General features: G+C 38.2%; 1 protein-coding gene across 2 annotated transcripts; it reads right to left on the reverse strand.

Annotated features, from left to right (window-relative positions):
• Positions 1-1,401: 1,401 nt before the first annotated feature.
• On the reverse strand, positions 1,402-11,245 carry LOC134863040 (AFG3-like protein 1). 2 transcript variants are annotated; one of them, XM_063881267.1, is made up of 17 exons: positions 11,034-11,245; positions 9,154-9,244; positions 8,998-9,057; positions 8,780-8,901; positions 8,440-8,589; positions 8,266-8,340; positions 7,703-7,824; positions 7,305-7,578; positions 6,763-6,900; positions 6,378-6,531; positions 6,174-6,281; positions 4,744-4,869; positions 4,479-4,589; positions 4,247-4,362; positions 3,454-3,654; positions 2,652-2,846; positions 1,402-2,323 (listed from the first exon to the last, which is right to left on the reverse strand). In XM_063881267.1, the coding sequence occupies exons 1-17, from the start codon at positions 11,145-11,147 to the stop codon at positions 2,132-2,134; spliced, it is 2,349 nt and encodes a 782-aa protein (XP_063737337.1). In that variant the 5' UTR covers positions 11,148-11,245; the 3' UTR covers positions 1,402-2,131. The 2 variants fall into 2 exon arrangements, with proteins under 2 accessions (XP_063737337.1, XP_063737338.1); XM_063881268.1 differs by having other exon boundaries at positions 9,154-9,241; positions 11,034-11,182.
• Between the last annotated feature and the right edge of the window lie 940 nt (positions 11,246-12,185).

A 12,185-nucleotide genomic window follows, 5' to 3' on the forward strand; every position in this document is an offset into this window, starting at 1 on the left:
GGCTACAAAAGTGTGTTCTGCAAAAGAGAAAGCACACTGATTGCTCAACATACAAGTCATATCTAAACATTTATTTGAGATATTCCTAATGGGATTGTGGCTTGTTCACGAAGGTTACATGTAGTTTTGGGCATCAAAAGTTGATTTGAATAGTTGTTTACTTGTTCTGCAGTGTATTTGCTTACACTACAGCCAAATATTACCACTTAACTTGTAATTCACACAAGGTTCTGCAAGGAAATGATGTGTTATTTAATAGCACCACACGTGCCAGAACATACTGTTAAACAGTAACAATAGAATCCAGGAATATAAAACAGAACAGAGGCGTATAAAGGTTGTTTAATGTTGGTGTGAGCGACAACAGCCTCATACTCCTTTCCAGAAAATCAATACTCCTCACTGACAAGATGAGCAATAACAACAGAGTGCATTGTCAAGCAATAAAATTCCTTTACACTGACATACAACCAGCATACTCATCATCAAAGTTATCCTTTATCCGATAACAACACATGTTCCAGTGTCAAGCTGGTCCTTTAACCAAACGTCTTTTAACCATTTATTGGAAAACCTGATAAAAAAATGAAAAGGGGCCGATACTGCAATGCATTTTAGCATTTCAAGTACATTTTTATATTCAAACTGGTTAACTCAGCTCAAGAGCAACTGGCTAAAACAATAACACACAATTCACATTACAATAACAGTGTGCAACCAATCTTCTAGAGAGGTTCTCAAAATGAGAATACCACATAGAATAGTTATTTAGCTTCACTTGCTTGGGTCATCAGGGAAAACATTCAAGTCAAAAATATTTCTCTGTACTTTGAGCCCTTTCTGCTTTATTTTTATTTACAAGAAATGTTAGTAAAGCTCATAAAGCCTCAGCCTGGACGTAATAACATATGATAACCAGAAAAACGTTGTGATATGCCATTTTGTTAGCTCATACAGTACTTAAATCTTACTCTGCTTCTTAAGTAATCATCTAAAGTAATGGATTTCTACAGTACATGTGATCCAAGTACATACGTTATATCATATGTGCAACACTGAGTTCTAACAGCTGCCTCTCCTGATAAATTAATGAGAACCAGGTTTAGAATATGGAGTGAGCTGGTAGCTGGAGAGGTGCCAGTTCTCCTCCTAGGCCACTGCCGAGGTGCCCTTGAGCAAGGCACCTAACCTCTATCTGCTCCCTTGGCGCCGGGTACCTGGCTGCCTCTCTGCTCTGCCACCTCTCCTCTGCATGTGGTTGTGTGTGCATGTATTTCCTCTGTGTTTGTGCATGTATATCCTCTGTGTGTTTAATGTGTGTCAACACAACAGAGTAGAGAAAGCAATTTCCCTGTAAGGGATTAATAAAAGTATGTCTTCTTCTTCTTCTTCTTCTTCTAGAAAGGGTGATGTCTGCTGAAAGACTGTAATGGTGATACAAATGTATTTAAATTTAGACACATCTTCACATATCTAAAAATGTGTTCATTATAGAACAGTGAGAAGAAATATTTAACACTTTCAAAAAGTACAATTGAAGTACCTAAAAAACATTAACCTTAATCTTAAAGAAAACTGGCTTTTACCTAGACAAAACGTTTTGGATATTCAGCTATCAACACAATGAAGTGGCAGCCGGGACTGGAACCATTCTTGTCATATTAACAAAAGTAAGGTTGGATGAAGGCATAGAGTCTTAGAATAAAATTGTACCTATGATACCATCATATAACAATACCAGCATCGTGTGTAACTGACAATACAAACCACAATTCATGTGGTAAGTGACACAATGTCGCAAATCTCATTTGGTTTCAGTTTTGTAAGTTGCACTCAATAAGTGCAGAAGCGTTGGCTTACCGACTGACCTAAGAATAACATGATGAGTATTTTTGGTTATTCCCCCTGGAATATAAATACTACAATTTCAGAAATTGCATCATTGAGGCCATTTAAGACCTGTGCAACACGTCACCATATCTCACTTTGCAGCTGTGAGAACAAGGCATTTCATTCAGAGCCCCGACACTCTGCACCAGATGGTGACAAACTTCCAAAATATTTAACTTAATTCAGCTTAATATCTTGAGGCTGCGTGTCCAACTACAGGAAAAGGGCTGATTTGATTTGCTCATTCTGCAAGTGTTTTTCCCACTCTCAGTACTCCTTCTGGCCCTTGAGATATAGAAGGGTCCTCCTCTAATCTCCCCAGCACATCAGCAAACTCTTCATATGTTGACTTCTCTTGAAAGGGACGAGTTCCCAGCAGCTCCACCATGTCCGCTTTGTCCAGCATCTCCTTTTCTAGCAGACGTTTTGCTACCTGCAGGAAATGAAAAATGAGTGAACAAAAAGCATTTTTAAGATAATGGCTAAATGTATCAATACAAGTGTAAGTGGTCTGTCTGATTGCTGACTTTGAGAAAAAATGATAGTAGTTTATATTTCACTTTGAATGACGGTTAAAATATTACAATTATCTGTTTCACTTATGGTAGTTGAGTTTTTATTCTACCATAAAATCCCTCAACTAATTTTGAAAAAAGCATATTAAGTTGCTTCTTCATACTGTTCTGTGATTTGCTTTGGAAAATAACTGTTTATCTTTACTTCTATCCATCCTTTTTGTCAGTGATATTAGTAGTTCTCACCTTCTCCACCATATCTCTCTTGTCTGTGATGAGCTGAAGGGTTCGCTGGAAGGCAGAGTCTATAAGCAAGCGGACCTCCTGATCTATGAGCTGGGCTGTAGTTTCACTGTAGGGCTTCTCAGTTACCATGTCACCCGGCTGAGGGAGGTCAAAAGAAACCTGGCCCACCACCTCATTCATTCCAAACTGTACGACCTAAAATATGAAGTAAAACAGGCCATTAGACACAAAACAAACTGCTTCTTATGAGCTTTTATCACAGCATTGTTCTCAAACTAACAAAAAATGATAGTTGTGCATTAAGAGAAGCAGTCTGGCAGTAAAGGTAAAGTAACCTAATCTTTTATTTATGTTATCAGATGAAGCAGAGCTCAACTCATATCTTATATATGCAAAGTGAAACAGTAGGCGCCGTTTTGCATGTTCTTGAAAACCACTTTTTTATAAAGAATGAATATACTCACTTTATAACTCACTATGTCTGCAAGGCATAAGCACGTTTGGATATCATGTGTTCTGTCATGGTATGGTTAATCTTGCAAACTACCTGAATCGTCACACTGATATTTTTTAGTTGGCTCATTTATGACTGATTTTAAAAATTAAAATGGTTTACTGACTGTTTAAGACCGTCTTTTATAGCCATTATCTCTTTTTTTATCATTAATACGAGTCTTCACATATTTTATATAACTTCCATGTTAGCATATTAGAGTGTATGACTCAACATTTTATCACATACAGTAATTTATTGCCTCTCAGTGCAACTGTTAACATGTTTGTTGTAAAATGTGTTGAATACCTGTGCATATGCAGACTGGGTGACCTTCCTGAGGTCATCCTCCGCCCCGGTGGTGATTCGCCGAAAGAAAACCTGCTCAGCCACTCGACCCCCCAGCATCATGCACATTCTGTCAAACAGCTGCTCACGGTTGAACAGGTACTGTTCCTTAGGCAGATATTGCACATAACCCAAACCTTTTCCTCTGGGAACAATGGAGACCTGAAGGAGTATATCATAATTAATCATCAATACATTCATTTGGTGAAATCCTTATTTGATAGCAGAGTGTTAAAACAAAACAATGCAAGGGCTAAAGGTGAATTGAAGCCCGAGTTCATCGAAATCATCAACGCAAAGGCATAAAAACCCTGCAGCTGCAATATGACGAGTCCAGATCAGAGGCCAGCTTCATTCAGACGATCCAGTTACATCATCCTTCACTCTCAGCACTTAGTCCTCTTCCCCATTTTATTCAAAAGTATTGGTGTAATGATGTCATTCCCTCCTTTTTTCCATTATTTTTTTTGATATATTTTGTCATGAAGAAAAGGGAGAGGTTGACACTTGCATTGTGCTGCACTGAAAAAAGTTAAGTCTAATGAGAAAAGTCTGTGTGCTTACTAACTTCCACACCATGCTGCAAAGACCGACAACGACACCTTGTACGGACGGCCAGTCCACGCCTTTACTTGAAAAGTTTACCAACTTTTTCTTTGTGTAAACAGTGTCACAGCTCTCTGTCAATCAGATGTATTTCTTTTTTAAATGAATGAATTCAGATGGTCCAGCAGCAGGGAAATGGTTTGACTACCTTAAGAAGGGGGTCTGCATGTTCGAGAAACCAGCCGGCCACAGCATGTCCGGCCTCGTGATACGCTACAGTAGTCTTCTCTGGAAGCTGCATTACCTGAGTCTTTTTTTCCAGACCTGAGAGAAATGAGGATGTCTTACCAACTGGTCTTTTCAAGTTGATGAAGGTTTATAACCTATATCTTAAGGTTTTCAATAAGAATGGTCATAATATCAAGTGCATGATAACTTACCTCCAATAACTCTATCGACTGCCTGCTCAAAGTGCTTAGTGTTGACATGTTGGCTGAGGTGGCGTGCAGCTATTAGAGCCGCTTCATTGCACACATTAGCAATATCAGCCCCTGAGACAAAAAGGGAGTCAAAACAACCAAGTTAGACTGTCTTGTGATAAAACAAAAAAATGTATAAAAAGGGCAAGAGATATAACTGTGCGATATTTGTAGAATTATCCAAAAAGTTGTGGGAACATTTTGGACACACATCTCTGGCTCTTACCAGTAAAACCTGGAGTGAGTGCAGCTAGCTTCCTGGCCAAAGCCTGTTCTTCTATATTAGTATCCAACTTCAGAGGTCTTAAATGCACCTTAAAGATGGATGCTCTGCCTTTAATATCTGGTAGTCCTGTACAAAAATAAGAAAGAAAACAAACATATCATGAATTTTCTTTGAAACAAAAGGATGCGAGCTCCTCATGCAGCAGTATTAGCTCTTTAAAGAAAATAACTGTTTTAATGGGAAGGCAAAGTAATGAGGTCAGCGACCCTTACCTGCCTCTCAAACATTTCAACATTTTATGGGTATATCTAGAAGATAGGATTTAAATTGGCAGCTGAGAGTGTCACAAAAGTAGTTGAGAGTGTGAAGGAGCATTAGATGAATCGATCAGAATTAGGAAACCATAACACAAGCATTGATCAGGGGGGCTAACCCCAAAGTTGTATACTTTTAAAAGTTTGGACATGCTGAATTAACAAGTTAAAGATAAATTGGTATTGAAACGATATTTGAGGCGAATTTATTTTGACAATACTCTTTACCTGTAACAACATAACGATTGAAGGAAAGGGAACAGAAAGAGTCAACAACAGAGGAGTGTGTGTCCCGTCCCTCATGTTGGCCTCCAATCATCTAATCCTTCTTTTATAGAGAGCCAGCTCTCTCCTTTTGACCCAGTTTTCTTTGTCAGAGAGAAATCTGCCCTGCCCACTATTGTCCAGCACTGCTGGCATAAAGCAAATTAAATCTCAGCAGGCTGAAAAAGATCAACCATTTTAACCACAGAGATAAAAGAGCACAGTATGCAACACACACTCCCAATGACATTACAAGTGAGCAGTCGCAAATAATAGAACAGAAGCAAATATAATAGGCTTGAAGCCAATTTCTTAAATGGAAACCATACAGTGACTGTGACAGTAAGGTTAAGATTAGCAGCTCATCTGAAGCAGGCAAATAAAAATAACCAAGTTAAATCTGCTAGCACATTACTGCCACTGAATTGGGTTTGTTGCATGGTGCCTGGTGTGCAGTAGTACTGAGATGGCATGGTAACACATTTATGCATTAATATGGAATAGTATGAAAAAAAAGGAGGGGAAGAACAAGAGAAAAACAACTCTGGACAACACTAATGCAATTATTATTATTATGCATTATGGGAAAAGAGAAAAATCAGCCTGTTTATTTGGGATTATTTCACAAGCAAGATGTTAATCAAAACATTCAAATAGCTCTTACCTTGCAAAGTAATAAAAAAATATTTACAGCCATGTTTAAAGTGAACGTGTGATAAATGATGATGTAGAGAAACGATTAAGAGCGCAAAACAGATTGAGTGTAATTAAGTGAAACCTGTTCTCAGGAATCTAGGAGATTGCAGTAAATTATAAAGTGAGAGAAGACCTAACAGAAGTGATGCACTTTACCTAGGTATATATGTCGGTCGAAGCGTCCCGGCCTCATCAAAGCTGGATCCAGAATATCAGCTCTATTGGTGCCAGCTAAAACTACTACGTTAGTGCAACTGTTGAACCCTGCAATGACAGAAAAAATAGCATTTGTGATGTTGTTAAATAATGCACCAGGAATGGGACAAACAGTCTTGAAAACTAAAAGAGATTACTGCCTACCGTCCATTTCCACAAGCAACTGGTTGAGGGTGTTTTCCTGCTCGCTCTGGTTGCCAAAGTTCCCTCTGCCTCGCTTCCTGCCAATTGCATCAATCTCATCAATAAAGAGGATGCAGGGAGCGTGTTTTCGAGCTGTGGCAAACGTGTCCCTTATCTTATAAGGACAGAGCAAAGAGAATTCACGTATACATTAATCTTAACAGCATCATCAACATATCAAATACAAAGCAAGGATTTTGCTCTTTATTTGCATCTCTAACAGAACAATCCCAATAATCATTTTGTTTACAGATGACGTTGCCAAACAACATAATGGAATGCATGTGACCAATTCATTCCGTTTTATCACAACTTTGCAATATCCTGCATTAAGCCCAGTACTGACCCTCGCTGGACCCACGCCAACAAACATTTCCTGGAATTCGGAGCCGTTGACGGTGATGAAGGGGACGTTGGCTTCTGCTGCCGTGGCCTTAGCTAGCAAGGTCTTTCCAGTACCAGGTGGGCCCGCCAACACTGCACCCTGGTTTAAGGAGACATGTTGCACTCATTTTCAGCTTCATACTTGTACTGTATTTCAAGTTTGTACCAAAACCTGTTTAAATGCCTTAATGTTCAAAACACATACTTTTGATCACAGTCTGTCTATAACCTGTAATCACTGTCTGTCTGAAAGGCTCTTGTTGAGATTCTGTCCATTCAAGGCGCCCTCCCAAAAAAACTAAGTTTGCTCTGATTGGATTGCGAGCAAAAAGTGGTGCAAATGTATTTCTCTAAATGTATTTAGATGTGGGGGTATATTCTAATGACCATGCATGTAACGTAGGAAGGGAAGCCAAATGTGAATGGCTTGTTGAAGCCCATTATTTTTTACCAAGACAGCCCTAAAAGCACTAAAAAAGTTGGTTTTCCATCATAAGGGCACACCTTTGGGATCTTGGCTCCTAGGTCGTGGTACTGCCGTGGGTTCTTCAAGAAGTTGACTAACTCCATAATCTCCAGTTTAGCCTCCTCACAGCCTGCGACATCTCTGAACCGAACCTTGATGTTGTCTTTGATTATTTTAGCTTTGGATTCACTCATGCTGAAGGGGTCTACTCGCCCGTTACCACCACGACCTCCTGCCATTGGTCCCCTTCGCATGGCTAAAACTAAAAAGCTCACCAGCAGTAAGGTTGGAAGGGCATTTAAAAGGAGTGTCCTGTTTGGGATAAAGAAAGAAGCTCCATTAAGCCAGCATCAATATGTGTATACAATAATATACTATATGTGTAAAGTCATTTTAATATGAACATGTTCGGGTACTCATGTAATAAAATCCTCACCCATCGATTTCACTGCTGTAGAATACAGGAACTCTCTGTGAGTCCAAACCAATTTCTTGCCGGGCCATTTCCAGGTTGTGCTCAAATGACTCAACACTGCCAATGTTGAACCACAAAAAGCTCTGAAACATAAACACACAAAAAAGGGATTCAACAACAGTATACGATTCAAAATGTTTGCTTATGTACATTGAGCTCAAAAGCAAGACTACGCGCATTTTTCTAAATGGTAAATAACATGAAGATATAAATTCTTCTTTTAACAAATGTAAATCATCAATAAAGTACCCCATCACTCATTTCAATGCACTCCAGCTTCTGTTGGCTATTTAAGCAAATCCTAGAGTACATTTTTTGACCTTGAAAAGTTATATTTTAAATTGCATGTGATCTACCTAATCATCCATCCATCCATCCATCCATTGGACCTTGAGTTCAAATTATTATGCAAAAGGTATGACTCCTATCTGTTTAAACCACATTTTAAAATATCCTTCAACCTAACCAACAGCATGACCTATAGGAAAAGCAAAAAGACTGAAAAGTATTTTCATGCAACTAACCACTTCAGATGTGTTCACTCCCTGGTAAGGAATTACTTTGACATAATGTTTATTGACAACCTCCAGGCGATTGACCTGTGTAGAGGGCACAAACAACATATTTTTGTTTACATGTTTACAAAACCATAAAAGACAGATAAATACACAAAACGAAATCCTCTATGCTCCTCTTACCAAGCCTGTGTTCAGGTAGTACCGCACAAAGTCATTCCAGGAGATCTGTATCCCCGTCTCTCGGAAGTAAAAGTACAAAAAAGCTGAGGTCATCCCTGCAGCACCGAATGCAAAGTACTGAAATGATTTTTGATCCAAGGGAAACTCCTCCTGTTAGATCAAGAAAAGTTGAAAGAAAGAGATCAATTAATTAAATGAGAGACTGGAAAACAATCTCTCTTCTCAGACTGCAACTGCAGTTTTGCTTACTGCCAGAAATATGATGATATGAACAACTACAGTACTATATGTTTTTTTCATCTAAGACAGAAATCAGTAATATTCTGGCCATCATTCGCACCTGAAAGCGTGTCCACCAGTGTGACTCTTCGTTTTTTCCCCCTCTTCTTCTTCTTTTGTCCTCATCATTATTTGTGTCCTGCTCTTCCCTTACAAGTGATTCTTGTTTTTTGGTATTTTCATCTAAATGGCAACAGAACATCAGTCATCTACTGCAGAGGAAATGAGAACGGAAGATCTACAAATGCTACTTGTGATGGTGAGTCCAGCATTCCTCACCTTCAGATGATTTGTTGACACCAGTGCTCTCTTCACTCTTTGGGAAAAACTTTTCAAACCCTGAAACCAAAAACAGTAAACAACAAAAGATTTATGTACGAGGATGCAATTATTTGGCTACATTACATAGTGTTTTAGCATTAGAAGTTACATTACCTCGTGGGGGCTTGTTTGAGCTAAGTAACCGAGCGATTGGGAAACTGTGTTGAAATAATCCTCCACATCGCCTTTGGATCAGTGAGCCCTTCTAAAACAAAAAGTTAAAGTATGATTAACAGTCTCACGGCATGCCCATGAAGAAAGACTTGTGCAAAATAAATCTTAAGTTGAAATGAATGCTTTCTAGTAGATGTTATAGATTGGTGATGAGAAACAATACAGGATGATCTACTGTTCGCTAAACTCTACAGTTGCCATGCCGTATAGCTTTCATGTTATTATGAATAATTTGTCCTGCAACACATTGTAAACATTGTGCCCTGGTTAACTTGATTTCATTAAAATACTGTTCCAAATAACCCACTTATACACTGAACAGTGTCTTTAAATCTCACATGGTATCTACTCAGATACAGATTGCATGAGGATACCAAACAAAGAGTAATTCATACTGAAAGGCTATAAATACTTTTGGAAGTAGCTGAAAATCTGCAAACATGTTTTCATTGGGTTTATCATTAGAGCATGACTGATCATGGATTTTAGCAATCAAATACCATTATCAATAACTGATCATAACAACATTTATATTAATGGAAAATATATCTAGGTATCAATATGTTATTCTTCTATTTACAATTGAAGATGCCATAAACAATTTCTTGTTTAATATTAAAAAAAATATTTAAAAAATGTCAACACTAAATGAATGTTAAATTAAGAAAACTTTAAGTCAAATTTGCACTATGGTTTAAATTGTATACTAGCTTTACATTCACAAGCCTTTCTCATTCGAAAGTGTTCAATCTAACAAACATACAACATACCTAAAAACATACCTAAAATATTCATGCATACTTGAGCTTAAATTAAGAAATATGTACTGTTGATAAAAGGCCATCACAGAAAGTCACTCCAAAAATAACATGACATTCATGATTTTCAAATTAGAAGAACAATGACGTAAGTGCTATCGTCCATCTGTTTTTAGATAAGAATAAATAATCAAAATCAAATCAAAAAAGAGGGTTGGGTAGCGGGCCCTCCCAACTAACCACTCAGATAATATCAGGACATTCTGATGTACAGTTTCAAAATGAAAGACCTTTCAGATCTCATATTTGAACTATCGTCCCTCTGTTTTTAGATAAGCATACTTTAAAAACTGTCCAAAATCAAAGACTCGTTTCACTTATTATTATACAACTTGGGGGGCTGGCTTGACCGCAGTAATGCATTTTCATTCAAAAAACACCATCTGGAACACAATAGTGTTAAGTGCTTGTCTGTATTTGCTCATTTGCGATCCAACAAAACAAACCTCCTGTTCAGAATTAATTCAATCTAACTCACACACGCCAGCCTCAATGAATTGCATGTCTGCTAACATTTGCTTTACCTATTTTAAAAGGTGCATGTACTGAATGAATGAAACAAAATAAACATGCAACGGGTTCAACGGTTCAACGCACCCCCCCCCCCTCCACAGTAACAGAGACACGCCCCCTTCCAACAAAACATTATGAAACTGAGGAAATTGACTTCTAAACTAAAGATAATCAAAAGGACATTTCTGAGAGTGCAAACAAATGAGGAAGGATACATGAGCAGTACTCAGATTGTTTGTTTACACATGTTGGGGGGTCTAGAGCTTGCACTGGAGGAACACGGTGTTCTTTCCCATGACAAAAAAAATCGAATAGAATTAAACTCCTGCATTACTGTTATCCAATGCATAATGCAAGTGTTGCAAAACAACACGTTTGCATTGATATAATTTATGCAAATGTGTTGTTTATAGACAGTCTCTGAGCATGGCTGTTTTGATAGGACAGTAACGACTTTACACTTAAAGAACAACAAAAAAGTCGTCTTACCGATGTGAGGGCTCCGTTGCGAAAAGTAGAAATAGAGGATAAATCTCGACTCCACGACCGAACCGCCCGGACTCGGTTCCGAAACGGCCCGACACTCAGAGCAAGAAGCCCCATATCAGCAACCTTCCGTAGGCTTCACGGAAGTGTCGCTGCATCATGCAGGCCTGGAATCAACACGAAGTACCATGTACACAATGTCAACTCGTAATCTCGCGAGATTCTAGTTACAATATAACTGGTCGTGGCCTCACATATGGGTCTGTTTTTATATGAACCTAAATCCGAAAGACATCTTTCTTTTACAGCTATGGGTTTAAATCATGAATGGACAGAAATTCTTCCAGCTAAAAACAATCAATATAAATCATGAGTCTGTATAACAAAGCCTTGGAGTTTAAATGGCTCACTGAGTTCCTTCTGTACTTTTGCATAGACATGCATACTTGTTAATTTTTTCGCAACCATAATTCCTGTTTATGATTGTGTAAAAAGGGAATTTACCTATAACTATAACGGTGTATTTTGAATTTCTAACATTGTAAATATTGGATCTGAATATGGATTCATATAGATTATTTACAGCACAGGACACACTGTGCTTTGCACAATAGCTGGCGGTACTCCAAGTCCTCGACCGCTGTTCATGCACCTATGTTTTCACAAGTGGAGCATAAAGGACGCTTCCCCTATTGGACGTCATTACCAGTGGTTGAATGTACATTTACTCAAATAGGTTATTCTAGTTTTACCTGTATCTGCCCGTACTGCACACATACGTTCAAATTGTAAAAATATAACCGATTTAAACAACCACGTCAAAGCATTACCAACTACTGCTATGTTACAGCATGGGCAAATCCTGAATTTTGGGGTCAGTTTTGTTGACTGTTGAATAATGCATAGATACATTTTTTTACAGCCTACCAGGCAGAACAGCAGGAGCCCAAGGGGCCAGAGAACCTTTGAGGAATAGCTTGTATTAAAAGAGTTATCAACATTTTAATTGATTTCAAGTCAAATGGCTTAGTCAAGACAAGGCAAGACTCAGTGACTGTTTAGGCCAATTATAAAACTCATCACATATTACTTTTCTTAAAATGTTGTGCCTGCAAGTTTAAAACGTAAGAATTGGTTCCATAACATCATAATATA

This window comes from Eleginops maclovinus, chromosome 4 (genome assembly GCF_036324505.1).
Source record: "Eleginops maclovinus isolate JMC-PN-2008 ecotype Puerto Natales chromosome 4, JC_Emac_rtc_rv5, whole genome shotgun sequence".
NCBI lineage: Eukaryota > Metazoa > Chordata > Actinopteri > Perciformes > Eleginopidae > Eleginops > Eleginops maclovinus.